This window comes from Balaenoptera ricei, chromosome 1 (assembly GCF_028023285.1).
Source record: "Balaenoptera ricei isolate mBalRic1 chromosome 1, mBalRic1.hap2, whole genome shotgun sequence".
Lineage (NCBI taxonomy): Eukaryota > Metazoa > Chordata > Mammalia > Artiodactyla > Balaenopteridae > Balaenoptera > Balaenoptera ricei.
Window position 1 is genome coordinate 135,858,677 of NC_082639.1, and position 18,615 is coordinate 135,877,291.

An 18,615-nucleotide genomic window follows, 5' to 3' on the forward strand; every position below is an offset into this window, starting at 1 on the left:
TAGACTCTCATCTTTACAATCCATTTGTAAATTTTCCTTTCTATTCCCAATACCTCTACTTAGGGCATCCTTCCACAAAGTCTTTTGATTCCTCAAGTTCTCAATGATCTTCCTTGAGTCTTGCAGTTAATTTCTACCACAGTAATATTAACTACCACAACTGAACACTTCATTTTAAACAAATATATAGATATATATACTCTCACACATATAGTTTTCTATTCTTTACTAATACTGATTCCATACTATAAACTATCTAAAAGTATGTATTTGCATTTTTTCATATATATTACAGGGCCTAGAAAAAATATTAGGTGACAACTGAAAGCAAAAAAATGTACTGTGTGTTTAATTTATATCCACTGTAATATTAAATTCTTTTCTCGTACTCGAAGAAAATTTTGGTCAGGAAAATATATACGGCCTCAGCAAATTTCCACTGTCTACTTGGATGACTTACTTCTATAAATATGTAAACATATTTAATATACAACTGCTTTTACCAGTTAGGGCGAATTACTTTTCATAGCTTTGCTACTTCATACTATTTAGCTGATCATATAACCTTGGTTTTTTCCAAGTATTAAAAAAAGCATTTATTTATTTTGAGATTACTGAAAATATGATCACTCTTGAAATCATTCTCATACCTTCTAAGAAAAGTGAGTGACATAAGTGAAAGATCATTACCCTGCTGATAAGGTGCTGGTTCAAATGGTGGAGCAGCTCCTCGAGGATCCTGGTAATAAACATCTGCCTGTTGTGCTGGATATAACTGAGAACCTCGCGGTACCATCTGAAGTGATTTGGTGACAGGCATAGGGGGCAGGTCTGTTGGCCCTCTTGGAGGTACAGGATGTGGATTAACAGGCAAGGCAGAAATACTCTTAGGGACAGATTCTAGCCTATGGGAGCAAGATTCTGCAAGTCAAGTTTAAGGTCTTGAAAATACTTCTAATGTGCACAAATTGTTAAACGTAAAAAAAATTGCCACAATTTGGGAAACTGGTTTCTTCCAACAGCCATTTCTTCTACAAAATTTGCAAACTTTGATCTTATGTCACCTATGCTAATTGTTTTCTCAAAAATCACTGGCACAGGAAATAGAAGTAAAAAACAACAAAATAAGCCCCCCAAAACAAAGCATTGATTATTCCTTCTTCCTTCTACTTTATGTCTATAAAGAAACTTTAAATAAAAGTTAGGAAAAACAACGTACAGGTCAGGAGGGGATCCAGGGGCACTACTGCTCAGGTGATCTATCTTTCCTGGTTTCAGACTAGAATCGTAGCTGGGGTCTGTCCCTCGTGGAATCAGCTGTGTTACTGTATTCCCTGCTGATACAATTCCATTTGGCAGAGCAGGGGTTTTTCTGCTAGGCAGATCCACTGCACCTTCATCCGGAAGGATAGCTGTTGAAGGCAGGCCCACCTCATTAAGTTGACCCAAAGAGGCACTCAGGGGTCTTCTGGGAACCAGGCGTTTGTTCATTTTACGAAATCTATATAAAAAGCAAAGGCACACATCAAAAACCAAAACTGTAAAAGCAAAAGCAAAAATCAAGAACTAAAATGTATTTAAGAAATGGGTACAAAAGGAAAGGATTCCAAGCACATCATTTTCTAGAAATTCTCTTGAAACACTGGCTCTAGCTATCAACTTAAAAACTTGTGTATGTGTATACACACACACACACACACACACACTTTGGGGTAAGGGGCGGGGGGTGGACCACCCATCAGGGGTAACCACTGTTAACAGCTTGGTATATAATACAGATTTTTCCACTCCATACACTGGCTTAATATTCTTAGATTTGTTAAGATTATAAATTACAGAAATAGGGTCATATATGGCTGCATAGTAAATATTTTCCTCTACTTCATAATCTTAAATATTTCTTTGTCAGTACATTTTAGGTTGTCCCTAATTTTTTGCTATTAAAACAATGTAATAACAGAAAATTATGTACATGTACTTTGCACTTGTGTGAATAACCAAAAGCAGAATTATTAAGTGTAATGTATGCACGTTAGAAATTCTTATAATGCTCCAAAGCTATAACTACTACCGATTAACAAGAAAAGGCTTTTTTCAATATCTCATTAAACACTGGCTAGCCTCAGTCTTTGACAATTTGACAGTTCAAAAATATAAAGTTTTATTTTACTTTACATTTCTTTAACAATTCATGATATTGAACATAGTTTCACATGTTTGCTGGCCATTAGTGTTTTTTCTGTGAATTGCTTATTTACATGATCCATATATCTACTGGTTCTTCTCTTTCTTACAGATTTGTAGGAGCTCATTTTATGTTACGGATATCAGCCTTTTCTATGTCATTTCCCCGCTTTTTTTTTTTAAGTTTGTGGTGTTTGGGCCATTATCTTAAGTTTTTAATTTTCACGTAATCAAATTTATTGATCTTCTCCTTTATAGATGCTAGGTGTCATTCTTAAAAAATCCTTCCTACTGTAAGATTATATAACAACAAAAATTTCTAAGTACTCTATAGTTTCCTTTTAAAACATTTAAATCTCTGATAAATTTATAATTTGTTTTGGTGTAAAGGTAATAATCCAGCCCTATTTTTCAAATGGATAGAGTTGTTTCATCATCATGTTTTTTTGTTATTGATGTGAAATGCCACCTTTTGCACATATGCTGAGTTCCTATATGTATCTGGAACTCTTTCTAGATTTTCTATTGTATTTCATTGGTCTATCTATTCCTATGCTAATACCACAGTCTTTATACTTACTTTAGCTCATAAAACAGGTTAATAGTTATTAGTCTAGCCCCTGTTGAAGACCTTTTTTACCCAAAATTTTCCTGGCTATTGGCATATTTTTTCTCCCAAATGAATGATTCTGTTAGGTTCCCAAAATCATCACGTTAAGATTCTAATTGGGATTTCACTGAACTTACTGTTTAAGAGGAAATAAAACCTTTATAATGCCAAGTCTTATCCAAGAACACAGTATGCTTCTTCATTTATTCAACTCTTCTCTTATGTTCCTATGTAGTTTACTAATTCAATTCAATAGATCCTGGATATTTCTGATTAGTTTATTATTTGGTGTTTATCTTTTTTTGTTTTTGTTGTTAACGCAAAAGGGATTTTAATGTCACCTTACTTTTTAACTGGTTATGTTTCCCTCTCTAGTTTATATGAGAGTACTTCATTTTTGTAAACTAATTTTTTGATTTGCTACCTTACTAAATTCTTGTTTCTCTTGTTTCTAGTATTTCTCTTGAGTATTCCCATTTAATGATTTTGGCTATTTCATTCTGTTTACATACATTAGCTACAACTTCCAGAATGTTAAATAACATTTTTTACTAGTAGAAAATTTTCCCTTACTCTTGTCTGTAACAAGAGTGAATCTAATAAACTAATACCAATTAAGCATCATGCTATCATGCTGGCTTTTGATTTGAGATTTAATTATCATGTTGGGAAAACATCTATGTTTTTGTTCTACTAAGGGATCTTGATCTATCACGGACATCGGATATTATTCAAATGCCTTTTGGCATCTTTGGATATGATCACGTGGTTATCATACCCATTCTTCTCTAACCCAGAGTAATTATATTATGCTACCTCTGCACTTAGTAATGGTATCTATTTTAATGTATTACTGAATTCTAAGTTTTAATATTTGGGATTTTAAAAATATTAATGTGTGAGATGAATTTGTAGTTTTCTTTAATTGTGCTTTGTCAAATTTACTGTCAGCGTTATACTGGTTTTATAAAACAATTAAGAAGCTTTTCCTTTCTTTCTACTATGTGCTGGCAATTTAACATCACTGAAATTATCTGGTCCTTGAAATTTGAAATAATCTGTGAAAATGAGCCAGGCAATAAATAATTTCTTGAATAGAGCAAAGGGCAAATTTTTCCATTGGAAATGCATTATGCAGTTAGTTAAAATCAATCAGTTAAAGTTGATGAAAATTCTTAGACTTTTAATTGGGGGGGTATAGTGAAAATGAGTCACTTTTAGATTCAGTTAACCACAAGTAGCTTCCTACTTGTAGGTACAATGTAATGAAAGGTGAAGAAACTGCTTTGGTTTTCTTTTTTAAAATTCTGTATTACTTTCTAAACATTTCCTATTCATCAAAGGGAATGCAACTACATCTTTTCATATTTCTCAATGGCAGCAAATTATTCTACTTAATAATTCTATCTTATTCTCTAACAAATTACTGGAAGGTTGAGTCTGATGACTTTCACACTTACTTTTCCAGTTCCTCCTGTGAGTGTGCAAATGTACAGCTGGCCCCACGAGGGCATCCTCCTCTCTGCTTCATGTCTCGACACATGTATGTTTTATACTTGCTATGCTGTGGAGGCTACGACCAAAATTAAAACATTAGCCATAAAAAAAAAATGTAAATCTTGCATTGCCATTTTAGGATCTTAATAATCTAGATGAATAATTCAGACTAACTCATACACTTATCTAGACTGCCCAGAGAAAAGTCTTGGAAAGTGTGCAAAATAAATTACTTAAAAAAAAAAGTAGTCCTGATTTTTCTGATATGCTGATATTAACTATCAAACATGTAACATCACATAAATTCTTGATTCAATCTCATGAGAGCTCTATGATCTTCTTTCCAACGTTTTACAGTGGACAAGCAAACCACTGGAGATTAGGACTTTCAAATATTTAAACTGTCTCCTAATATTTGTTGTGGACAATGTTCAATATAGCTATACTTACAATTATGTTTCCTTATAACACACTACAAATCTACAAGAGGCAGAACTTAAAAGTTAATATTATTTTTGTAGCATTCTTCATGATGTCTAATGGAACAGGGAGTTAAAAGTAAGTTTTTAATTTTCTAAATTTCTTAATCATAAAATAAAGTCCTGATCTGTGCTTAGATTGGGAAAAGCATATCCATATTATTCTACTAGGACACTTTTAATATTTCTTACTTTTAAAGAAAAAAGGAATATTGAATAATCTATTGTTAATATTTACTGAGCCAGATAAATTAATAACAAAGTTTTAATTTCTCAAGCTTACTACTACAAAATAAAAGATGTACTGAACCTAACATAAATTCTGAGGGCAAAATGAAATTATTGGGAGTAAAATTAAAAACTCTAGCCATAACACAGGCTATTATATTTTACTGCCATATATTTCATCTAAGAATACCTGACGAAAATTTGGCCCACTGTCATAACAGACATTATGAATGAAAAATATCTGACTGCTAATGCAGAAAAAGCATTTACAAAATATGTGAACAGTACTGGAGAGATACAGAATTAGCACTGAAAAGTGATATCTACTGTCAAACTGAAATGTAATAGTAACCAAAGAGAATAATTTTATATAAATGGAATAACCTTTAGCAAGAATCAAATGCTGCTGTATCCAATGTGAAAAGTGACTCCAGCACATTAGACCAACAAGGATTATTTAATTTCAATGTTGTCACATAAAATTACTAGGCTAATCCAATAAACTGGCTGCTAACCATTCTAAACTATAAATCTTATAATTTTTGTTACATTCTTCATGATGTCTAATGGAACAGGGAGTTAAAAATAGGTTTTTATTTTAGTTTAATTTCTAGTTTTTACAGAGTCTAAAAAGATTCACGTCATCCTGTTGGCTTTGCTTTTATCTGTAAGGATAGACACAGTGGCTTACTTCTAAGTTTCAAACATGTCCCTTACCTGCTGCTGATCTGCTCCTTTTTTGCTGTGATTCTGGATATAATCAACCAACCCGTGTACCACTGTACGCACAGCAACCAGCCCATTTTCTAGCTGTTCCCAAGTAGGAGGAGGAGCATCTACACAACAAATTAAAAACATTTTCAGACTATGTTATTCAATGTTCTGCCCAATATTAAATTAGTAAAGGAGTGTCAGCACTTCAGTGAAATCAAGTTAAGCTTCATACAGCTATTCATGAAATAGCTTATTCACCTAAACATCATCTTAAAGGAATAAATATATCCTTTTAAAGCAGGGGTTACAATCTAAAAATAACTTCAGGGACAGTGAAGGTAACAAAGGAATTAAATATGACAGATAATAAACGGCAACTGTCATCAGACCCTTAGTGTTGAAAATGGCAATGAAGAGTGACAGGGATTGTGTTAAAGAGTATGCCTCACATCTAAGATTATCGTTACTATTCAACTTTAGCTGACTGTTGTTATGTGAAGATGCAAGGCTGACACTGGCAGATACACCACTGTTTCCTAGGGAAAACTGAAATTTGAGATTTTTATGTAAAAATTTCTAGTTTTTGAGTGTTTGCACCTAAAAAATTTAGAGTATAGTGCAGACCAACACTTTGTGGATCAAACAAACTTGACTGTGGACTGCCTACAGTCAGCCAATTTGTAATGTCTATTTTGAAATTCTTTGTAAAGCAAGTATTGCTAAACAGAATGCTTAAAAAATTTAGTAGAAGAGCTATTATATAAAGCAGCTATGCTATACACACTCTTCATTTAGTAAGTACTGTGACTTTATAAAGGAAAAATTAACTGTAAGGCTAAATCTGAAATGTTCTCTAAAAGAAATATAAAATGAAGCGAGAACACATATGTAGAAATGACTTCCTGCTGGAACACTCTAAAAAACTCCTGGGTGATAGCATTTGAACTAGACTTTGAAAGACAGGTGGAATTTCAACAGGAGAAAAGGATAAAGATGCAGAGAAAGTAAAGAGATCAGTCATACAACAAAGTATTTTAATGAACACCTACTAAGTTCCAGGTATTATTCTAGTTGGGAGGGAAGCAGTAGCAATCAAAACAAAAACCTCTATTCTATGCAAGGAGAAAAGCCAGATAATAAGATAAACAACCAAAATACAGAGTATTTAGATACTGAGTTGAATAAATAGAGCAAGGAAAGGGAGTGGGCCAGGTATGTGTAAAATTTTAGACAGGGTAGCCTGAAAAGGCCTCTTGGAGAAGGTTACATTTGATTAAAGACCTGAAAGTAGGGTTTGAGTGTGCCTTGTAGATATATTAGGATATATGAAGAGAAAAACATTCTAGGAAATAGAAAGAATAAGTGCAAAGTCCCTAATATGGGAGTATGCCTGACATGTTCACAGGGGTGAAATCTGGAATGAATGAGGTGGGAAAAGAGTAAAAGAAGTTGGAGAGAGGTAAAGGAAGACCAGATCATGTGACGCCTGGTAGGTCATAGAAAAGACTGGCTTTTACTGAGTGATGGAAAGCACTGGAGAGTTTTTGAGCAGAGGGGTAATAGGATCACTCTGGCTCCTATGCTAGAACCAGACAGACAACAGAAGGCTATTCCATAATCTATGAAGAGGGATGAGGGGGGTAGCAGTGAAGGTGATAAGTAGATGGATTCCTCATGGATTTTAAAGGTAAGGCCTACAGGATATACTGATAGATTAGATGTACCTTATGAGAGAAAGACGAGTTGATGGTATCTCCAAGGTGTTTGGACTGAGGAAATGGAAGGATGGAGTTGCCACTAACAGGAATGGTGGGTGGGTGGGTGGGGGACAGGGGATGGAACTCACTTTTGGACAGACTACTTTTGAAATTCTTATTAGATATTCAAGTAGAACTATTGGATATTGAGCAGGCAGGTGGATATACAAAAGAATTCAGGAAGAAAGTCTAGGCTGTATACACTATGTTACACAGATTCTAAAACACCATGAACTGTAACACATACCATTATTTTATGTGCTACCAAAATGGAAAAGATTGCTAATTATCACCTGTCATTGATTATACAAATGCAGCCCAGTTTCGGAAATGTTAAAATGTGAAAAAAAAATGTGAGCTTCAGAATTGACGAAATATAGTAAATGTGTGAGTCATATAAATAATATTTAAAGCCATGAGACTTTGAAGACACTACATGAGATTACCCGGGCAATGAGTATAAATAGAAAAGAGACACAAGGATTAAATTCTGGAAGCACTTCAAGGGTTAGAGGCTATGGGGAAAAAAAGGTGAGACGCTATGGGAAAAAAAACAAAAAAAAAAAGTTTAGAGCCTATGGAGATGAGAAGAAATCAGCAAGAGGCTGAGAAGGAGGGTTCAATAAAGCAAGAAGAAAACTAGGATAGTGTGGTGGCCTGGAAGTTAAAAGAGTGGTACAAGGAGTAAAGAGTAAACAACAATGTTAAATGTTGCTAACAGGTCAAACACAAAGAGAACCAAGAATTGACATTTGGAACTAGCTGCATGGAAGTCACTTGTGACTTTGACAAAAGCAATTTTGATTGAGTGGTAGAGATAAATGCCTGATAGGACTGCATTCAAGAGTGTTATAAAAAGGAGAGAATTGGAATCATAGGTAGATGACAAATGGTGTCAAAAGTGGGTTTTGATGAGAGGAACAATAAAATGTTTGTATGTTGATAGAGCTACTCTAGTAGAGAAAGAAAACTGATGACACAAGAAACAGATGGGGCTTCCCTGGTGGTGCAGTGCTTGAGAATCTGCCTGCTAATGCAGGGGACGCGGGTTCGAGCCCTGGTCTGGGAAGATCCCACATGCCACGGAGCACCTAGGCCCGTGAGCCACAACTGCTGAGCCTGCGCGTCTGGAGCCTGTGCTCCGCAACAAGAGAGGCCGCAATAGTGAGAGGCCCGCGCACCGCGATGAAGAGTGGCCCCCACTTGCCACAACTAGAGAAAGCCCTCGCACAGAAACGAAGACCCAAGACAGCCAAAAAAATAAAAAAATAAAAAATAAAAAATAGTTAAAAAAAAAAGAAAAAAAGTTATGACAAAAAAAAAAAAAAGAAACAGATGATACTGGAAGGATATATTTGACAAGATGATACTGGTACATGAGGAGAGAGGGTGGCCTTAGCTAGAAGTTTATCCACTGTTACATGGTTTATCCACTATTACACAAGGAGAGTAGAATATACTGGCACAGAAGTAGGTAGATAGATTGGTGTTGATGAGGTAGTGAGCTTGTGAAGTGCTCTTCTGATTGCTCAGAATGATCAAAGCACAGAAGTGGGGAAGAAAAAATCATTGTTCTAAAAATAGATCTTAGGGAAATTCCCTGGCAGTCCAGGGGTTAAGACTCTACCCTTCCACTGCCCTGGGCCTGGGTTTGACCCCTGGCCAGGGAACTAAGATCCCATATGCCGTGTGGCACGGCCAAAAAAATAAATAATTTTTAAAAAGTAATAAAATAAAAACATAAAAAAAGATCTTATCTGGTTTGATTAAGCGATTTTGGTAATAAATTTACTACTCTGAATGTCATGGTCAAGAGTTCCAAACCTTATTCTATAAGCAAAGGGGTGTCACTGAAAGTTTATGAGTGTAAAATAAGATCTGAGATGTGATTCATTTTGCAGCAGTAAGTAGACTAGAAGGAAGAATTAGAAGGGTAGAGAAAAATGAAAGGCGTTTAGTCTCAGGAAAAGGAATGAGGCCCTCAACCGAGGCAGTATTAATAGGCCTGGGATAGAGGGATATTGTGAAAGAACAGATAAATCCTGTTGTCTCGGGCTTCCCTGGTGGCGCAGTGGTTAAGAATCCATCTGCCAATGCAGGGGACACAGGTTCGAGCCCTGGTCCGGGAAGATTCCACATGCCGCGGAGCAACTAAGCCCGTGCGCCACAACTACTGAGCCTGTGCTCTAGGGCCTGTGTGCCACAACTACTGAGCCCACATGCCACAGCTACTGAAGCCCGTGTGCCTACAGCCCATGATCCGCAACAAGAGAAGCCACCACAATGAGAAGCCCACGCACCGCAATGAAGAGTAGCTCCCACTCGCCACAACTAGAGAAAGCCCATGCGCAGCAATGAAGACCAAATGCAGCTTAAAAAAAAAAAAAAAAAAAATCCTGTTGTCTGAAATGGTATGTAGAGCAAGTGGAAGGAAAAGATATGAGGTAAGACAAAAGACTCAAGTTTTAAGCTTACATACCTCAGAGAATGAGCTCATTTACAGAGAAAGGGAAGACAGGAGGAAGAGCAGGTATCAAGGGAAGATGAGTTTGTTTTGAAACACACTAAGGAGAGGAGAGGATACAGAATCTCAGAAAGCATTTGGGAAAGTAGGTCTGGAGTGATGAAGAGATAATAGTGATAGAGATATTTGGGAGTCTATTATCTATAAAGGAATAATACCTGATGCTGAGAATGAATGACCATCATCATCAACAGAAGAGCGCAGAAAAAACAAAATTCCAAGAACACAACCAGCCTACTCCTTAGGAGGCAGAAGAAGAAAGAGTGGTCAAAATACGACAGCACCAGCATTCAGACAGGCCAGAAGAGAATCATAAGACTACAGAAAGATAAGGTATCAGGAGAGTTTCTATATCAAGGAAGTGGTCAACAACATTATCAAATGCTGAAGACAAATCAAGTTATTTAAGGACCGAGAAGAAATCTTTGGAATTAGAAACTAGGAAATTACTAGTGAATGTTAAGAATTTTAGTTCAGTAGTAGGTATAAACACAGTGACAGCAATAGGATATAAGCTAACACACCCTAGATGTAAGTATTAAGTGAAAAATGAAGGTTGGGTGACTTTCAGGTCAAGGAGAAGGAACAGGAAATGGCTGGACAAAGTAGACACACAAGGGAGGATATGTGATAGAACAAGATTATTGTAGAGAAAGTAAAGTTGGGACCAAAAAAATGCAACTAAGGACATATGATACAGAAAAAATGAGAAAACTTGAGTTTTGTCAAAAGAGATGAAAATGGTAAAAATAGAGCACAATTTGTGATGAGAGAGGGAGGAAACATAAAGGATCCCAGAGGGAACCTATTTTGCTGGTAAAGTGAGCAGCACAGTAAAAAGTATTAAATAAATATTAGTTGAAGTAATAAAGAGACAGACAAGATTGGGGCCTGAAACTTAAATACTATAGAAAAGATTTGGAATTACTACTCTGGGAAATTCTAGAGAAATGTAACAAAAGATAATTAAAAGACGCACCCAATAGCACTAAGGCACATATAGGATAGCCCGTTAATTTCCCCTGGGCTTACCTGGACTAGGGTCAATGTTTGCTAATAGCTCCAAATGGGGTCTTAGTCGATTCAAGTTTGCTGGATCTCCAGTCCTCTGGAGAGCAATTGTTAGTTCCTGAACACTTTGTGCAAAAGAGGCTGGGGTCTGCAACTTAAAAAAAGATAAATATTAACTTCCCCCAAAGACCAGATAATCCTTTTAAAATAAAGATTATTTACAATATCACAACCATTTCTGCAATTAATTATATTTAATTTTTATCTTCCCACACATCCCATGCTCTGGCCAGACTGGATCACTTGTTACTTGAACAAACCCTGCACTTCTCTGCATCCACAGGTTGGTATATTGTATACTCTCTTCCCTCTGCCATCACATTCCTCAAATGTGAGATCTTTCTCACCTCCTCAATTTGGAAATACTCTTTACATCTCCAGTTCTTACAGTACTCTGTTACTTTGGCTCTTGGGGTCTTTCCAAATAATTGAAATTTGGAAATACAGTCTAGAGATAATGCTATACAACAGCACAAACAATGAAACTGTACTCAAACTGTGTTTGAATTCAAGTTCTGTTATGGACCAAAGATTATGACATCAGATATAACCTTTACAGACTCTATCTGAACTCCATCTGTTGTATGGACTAAATAATTAGAGAAGTTCATTCCAGTTCAAAAAATCCTATACTGGTTTGGGATTCCTGGAAGCTAACAGGTTGTGTATTTTCCTAAGGCTTAATGACACACATACTTGCACTTACTCCCCTAAGCTGGTCAATACATATGACCTGTAAAGTAAAAAACCTGGTTATGTGATACTAAGGGTTCTTACTTGGAAACATTTAGATCTCTATGTAGTTTATTAATATAGATGAGGGCTGCTCTCACTTTTGAGACTGACTGCATTCTGCCTATGGAATGTGTATCTCTCTAAATAAACTCACTTTCACTTAAAAAAAAAATTATACATATATATATATACACATGTGGAACTTTTTCTCCCCCAAAGGTCATTCTAAAAGGTAAATTTTTAAAAAGCATACATTTTAAAAAACATGGAAAAAAACAAAAAAAAAACAAAAAACATGGAATAACACAACTAATCATTAAAATGCTGGCATGTCTTTATTCAATTTTTTCATCTTTGCATGTTTTTCATACACTTATAATCAGCTATTTATAAACTTATGGATTTGCCTACCATTAATATTATAACAAAGGTATTTTAAAAATACCTAACCATTTTTATTATGAAATACTTCAAAGTAACTGTCTAATATAATAATACCCATGTATCTACCACTGAGACTTAACAAAAATATTTCACTAACTTTTTTTAAAGAGAAATCAAATGCTACTTAGTAGCTGAAGAGAGTATCTGTCCTGACATGACCACAATTTTAATGGCCATGTAACAGTGTTCTGAGCAGATATATCTTAACTTCTTTAACCATCCCTTTATTTTATCCTTTGTAAATAATTTAGCAATTAACACCTTTGCATTCATAACCTTTTTGAAAGTTTGGATTATTCCCTTAAAATAAATTCCTGGAAATAGTAGGTTTGGTAAAGTACATGCATATTTTGAGGCTTCACTGACAAATTGTTTCTCAAACGACCTGTAATGCATTTTACAAACCATCAGCAATGAATGAGAGTATATGTTTCTTTATAGTTTAACAGGCAGTATTTGGCATGTCACTGCTTTAAATGTATTTATTATTGGCGCCGAATTCTAGCCCATCAATTAGATATACTTCCTGTTTGTGAAATGTTATTTCATGTTTCTTTGTCTATTAACTTACTAGGGTTATTGCTTTCCTTATCACTTTTAATAAATTCTCCATTTGCACTGTCCAATACAGTAGCCATTAGCAACATATGGCTATTAAAAATTTTAAGTATGTAAAATAAAAATTTTAGTTCATCAGTTACACAAGTTACACATCAAGTGTTTAACAGCCAAGTGTGTCTCGTGATCACCATATTGGACAATGCATGTATACAGAATATTTTCATTATCACACGAAGTTCTATTGCTCTATATAATAATAAGATGTCACACTGCTAACTTCATTTACCAGATTGTTGTAAGAAGGTTTAGGATATTAAATTCAAATTACTGCTCATGGTGTGAGAAAATTATTGCAGTATATACATCTAGTTATATAGTCCAGTTCAGACAAGAAGGTTAATTTAACCTCCTTGTAGAATTTTCATAAAAGCAAGTCAAGTTTCTCTTCAGAGGTAGAAAGCCACTCCTTTAAAAGATCATGATTAAGGTTATAATCAGTCCACTGCATAATTTCAGGCCTAGGAGTTGCAGGTGAAGTTTTGATAAAGGTATCTATAGGACAGAACAAATAATACACATTATACTGACAATTACACACCATGCAGTTATAAAACATTTCCTAATTCTCCTTTGACATCAACCTTCTACTTATTTCAAGAATTCTATCTTTAGGAATAAAAAAAAAAAAAAAAAAGGGTGGGGTGGGGGGAGAATAGTCTGGAAAGAGGTTTAGTAGTTAAGAGGAGGGATTCTAGAGTCAGAATGTCCAAGTTCAAATCCAGCTTTGTCACTTATTACCTACGTGATCCTGGAGAAATGTATTTAATCTCCCTCTGTCTCTGTATAAAAGGAATAATACAGGGCTGTTGAAAAGATTAAATGAATTATTTAAAACCACCAGATAGGAAGCTTTCCCTGGCGGTCCAGTGGATAGGACTTGGCACTTTCACTGCTGTGGCCAGGATTCAATCCCTGGTCAGGGAACTAAGATTCTGCAAGCCACGCAGTACGGCCAAAAACTGAACTGAACGAAACTATAAACTAAAATAACATAAACTAAACTAAAACAAAATAAAATATTCTGAGCAAAGTATTAATGCACTAAAATCAAAAAATAAAATAAAACCACCACACACATACTAAGCTCTCAGTAAGCGTTAAATATTATTTTATTTAGGCTACTCTTACATACTAACATTATTATTTTTTTTTTAATTTATTTATTTAATGTATTCATTTTTGGCTGCTCTAGGTCTTTGCAGCTGCGCGCAGGCCCTCTCCGGTTGCGGCGAGTGCGGGATACTCTTCACCGTGGTGTGCGGGCTTCTCACTGTGGTGGCCTCCCCCATTGTGGAGCACGGGCTCTAGGTGCACGGGCCCCAGCAGTTGTGGCACATGGGCCCAGCTGCTCCACAGCATGTGGGATCTTCCTGGACCAGGGCCCAAACCCGTGTCCCCTGCACTGGCAGGCGGACTTCCAACCACTGTGTCACCAGGGAAGTCCCGACATTATTTCTTTAAATTAAATGTAAGGTGGATTCTAATGTATAATCATCTCTATGGTTATAAGGATTTAAGATAAAATAGTAAAAATTAAGGTAAATAGTGAAAATTTTAAAAAATTACTGTACATAATATATTTATATGGCACTTTTAAGATTTTTATACAGCACTTTCACATATTTCATGTTGAACTGCAACAAAACCAGTTTAAGTATTACTCTATAGTTTTAAAAGAATTAAATATAACTCAGAGTCAGAAATAATGGGGCCTGACCTAAAATTCATGTGTACTCAAGTGATCTTGTCATCATAACAAACAACAAATAAAGTAGAAATAAGTTTACTGAAAATTTGATCAAATATAGAATGGTTGGTAACTTATAATGTGAAATTTTTCTGGCTAAGAATCACAAGAAACCTCAATGTATACATCTTGCAGGCCATTAAATGGCTGTTCCAGGAAGACAATAAAGGCGTTTAGAAAATGAATTCAACTAATACAGTGATCAAAACTCAGAAAACAAGAAGGAAGAAAGGCAATGAAAAAATAGAGATAGGAGACTGTCACAGGAATGTGAGACAGCACTGGATAAAGCATTAAAACTAATTAAATCAAATCTTATATGAACAATGTCAATTATACCTCAATTTAAAAAACCTTTACATGAACAAACTGCTATTATGATGTGACTAGTTATGACATGACACTCAGTTACAGAAAATATAATTTATAAGAGCCTGACATACAAGATTCACTTAAATATACACTTGTTAAATAAATGAATTACCAAACCTGCATGATTACTCCAAGAAGTAAGTAACAAAAAAGGGTCTACCTTGTCAATAATGGACTGCATATGAGATTTGTGAGACTGGTCCCCATAAAGCAAAGAGGACCACTGGTCTGGTGCAATTCGTAAGCCTGCTTCCATAGCAATCTGCACTATCTGGGAGTCATGTTCTCGCCGCAGAGCTTCATAGGTTCTAAATTCTTCTTTCAGCTGCATCAAAGAAGAGTCTTCATCACGTTTGGTGACCTAAGAAGACACACGCAATCTCATAATGAGTCAGGTAAGAAACAAACTAGGCTTATACTTTATATGACCAAAGAGAGATATAAAAATACCTCGAAGAGAAGAGAGGGAGTCAAGATGGCGGACTAGGAGGATGTGGAGTTCACGTCTCGGTACAACTAGGGCACCTACCAGGCACCAGTCCCCTGAGGGGACAGGAGGAACCCCCAGCCACTGGGCCGGAGGTCGGGCCTGAGCTCCTGTGGTAGGAGCACCGAGTCCAAACCGCTGGACTAACAGAGAACCTCAGACCCCAGGGAATATTAATAAGGGTGAGGCCTCCTGGAGATCCTCATCTAGGCACCAAGACCCGCTCTACCCAACTGCCTGCAAATTCCAGTGCTTGACCCCTCAGGCAAAACAACCCATAAGACAGGAATACAGACCTAGCCATCAAAAAAAAAAAATTGAAATGACAAAAAAATATGTTACAGACGAAGGAGCAAGGTAAAAACCTACAAGACCAAATAAATGAAGATGAAATAGGCGACCCCTGAAAAAGAATTCAGAGTAATGACAGTAAAGATGATCCGAAATCTAGGAAATAGAATGGAGAAAATACAAGAAATGTTTAACAAGGATCTAGAAGAACGAAAGAGCAAACAAACGATGATGAACAACACAATAACTGAAATTAAAACTACTCTAGAAGGAATCAATGGCAGAAAAACGAATAAGTGTGCTGGAAGATAAAATGCGGGAAATAACTGCTGGGGACCAGAATAAAGAAAAGAGAATGAAAAGAATTGAGGACAGTCTCAGAGACCTCTGGGACAACATTACACGCACCAAGATTCGAATTATAGGGGTCCCAGAAGGAGAAGAGAAAAAGGAAAGGTCTGAAAAAATATTTGAAGAGATTATAGTCAAAAACTTCCGTAACATGGGAAAGGAAATAGTCAATCAAGTCCAGGAAGCGCAGAGAATCCCATACAGGATAAACCCAAAGAGAAACACACAGAGACACATATTAATCAAACTGTCAAAAATTAAACACAAAGAAAAAATATTAAAAGCAGCAATGGAAAAGCAACAAATAACATACAAGGGAATCCCAATAAGGTTAACAGCTGATCTTTCAGCAGAAACTCTGCAAGCCAGAAAGGAGTGGGAGGACATATTTAAAGTGATGAAAGGGAAAAACCTACAACCAAAATTACTCTAACCAGCAAGGGTCTCATTCAGATTTGACACAGAAATCAAAAGCTTTACTGACAAGCAAAAGCTGTGAGAATTTGGCACCACCAACCAGGTTTACAACAAATGCTAAAGGAACTTCTCTAAGCAGGAAACACAAGAGAAGACAAAGACCCACAAGAACAAACCCAAATCAATTAAGAAAATGGTAGTAGGAACATACATATCGATAATCACCTTCAATGTAAATGGATTAAAAGCTCCAACCAAAAGACACAGAGTGGCTGAAAGGATACAAAAACAAGACCCTTACATATGGTGTCTACAAGAAACCCACGTCAGACCTAGGGACACATACAGACTGAAAGTGAGGGGATGGAAAAAGATATTCCATGCAAACGGACATCACAAGAAAGCTGGAGTAGCAATACTCATATCAGATAAAATAGACTTTAAAATAAAGATTGTTACAAGAGATAAGAAAGGACACTACATAATGATCAAGGGATCAATCCAAGAAGAACACATAACAATTATAAATATTTATGCACCCAACATAGGAGCACCTCAATACATATGGCAAATACCAACAGCCACAAAAGGAGAAATCGACAGTAACAAAATAAAAGTGGGGGACTTTAACAGCCTACTTACACCAATACACAGATCACCCAGACAGAAAATAAGTAAGGAAACAGAAGCTTTAAATGACACAGACCATATAGACTTAACTGATATTTTTAGGACATTCTGCCCGAAAGTGGAAGACTACACTTTCTTCTCAAGTGCACACAGAACATTCTCCAGAATAGATCACATCTTGGGTCACAAATCAAGCCTTGGAAAATTTAAGAAAACTGAAATCATATCAAGCATCTTTTCTGACCACAACACTATGAGATTAGAAATCAACTGCAGGAAAAAAACAATTAAAAACACAAACACATGGAGGCTAAACAGTGTGCTGCTAAATAACCAAGAGATCACTGAAGAAATCAAAGAAGAAATAAAAAAATACCTAGAAACAAGTGACAATGCAAACAATGATCCAAAACCTATGGCACAAAGCAAAAGCAGTTCTAAGAGGGAAGTTCATAGCAATTCAAGCTCACCTCAAGAAACAAGAAAAATCTTCAATAAACAATTTAACCTTACACCTAAAGCAACTAGAAAAAGAAGAACAAAGAAAATGCAAAGTTGGTAGAAAGAAGAAATCATAAAGATAAGAGCAGAGATAAATGAAATGTAAACAAAGAAAACTATAGCAAGGATCAATAAAACTAAAAGTTGGTTCTTTGAGAAGACAAACAAAATTGATAAACCTTTAGCCAGAATCATCAAGATAAAAAGGGAGAGGAATGAAATCACTAAATTAGAAGAAATGGAAACGGAGAGATTACAACTGACACCACAGAAATACAAAACATCGTTAAGAGACTACTACAAGCAACTATATGCCAATAACATGGACGACCTGGAAGAAATGGACAAATTCTTGGAAAAGTACAACTTTCCAACATTGAACCAGGAGGAATTAGAAAATATAAACAGATTAATCACAGATAATGAAAATGAAACTGTAATTAAAAATTTTCCAACAAACAAAAGTCCAGGACCAGATGGCTTCACAGGTGAATTCTATCAAACATTTAGAGAAGAGTTAACACTTATCCTTCTCAAACTCTTCCAAAAAACTGCAGAGGGAGGAACACTCCCAAACTCACTCTACGAGGCCACCATCACCCTGATACCAAAACCAGACAAATATATTACAAAAAAAGAAAATTATAGACCAATATCATTGATGAATATAGATGCAAAAATCCTCAACAAAATACTAGCAAACAGAATCCAACAGCACATTAAAAGAACCATACACCATGATCAAGTGGGATTTATCCCAGGGATGCGGGGATTCTTCAATATATGCAAATCAATCAGTGTGATACACCATGTTAACAAATTGAAGAATAAAAATCACATGATCATCTCAATAGACGCAGAAAAAGCTTCTGACACAATTCAACACCCATTTATGATAAAAACTCTCCACAAAGTGGGCATAGAGGGAACCTACCTCAACATAATAAAGGTCACA

The 18,615-nt window shown here is 35.7% G+C and overlaps 1 protein-coding gene across 2 annotated transcripts in view; it reads right to left on the minus strand.

Annotated features, from left to right (window-relative positions):
- The window catches only part of RC3H1 (ring finger and CCCH-type domains 1), a 99,434-nt gene that overhangs the window by 22,433 nt on the left and 58,386 nt on the right, over window positions 1–18,615 (minus strand). Inside the window, exons 6-11 of one of the 2 annotated variants that reach the window (XM_059936810.1) lie at window positions 15,144–15,344; window positions 11,026–11,152; window positions 5,716–5,834; window positions 4,255–4,367; window positions 1,220–1,501; window positions 691–905 (exon numbers count right to left, since the gene is read on the minus strand). In XM_059936810.1, the coding sequence (XP_059792793.1) occupies window positions 691–905; window positions 1,220–1,501; window positions 4,255–4,367; window positions 5,716–5,834; window positions 11,026–11,152; window positions 15,144–15,344 (1,057 nt within the window). Of the gene's footprint in view, window positions 1–690; window positions 906–1,219; window positions 1,502–4,254; window positions 4,368–5,715; window positions 5,835–11,025; window positions 11,159–15,143; window positions 15,345–18,615 lie in introns of both variants that reach the window. The other variant, XM_059936802.1, reaches the window with a different exon arrangement.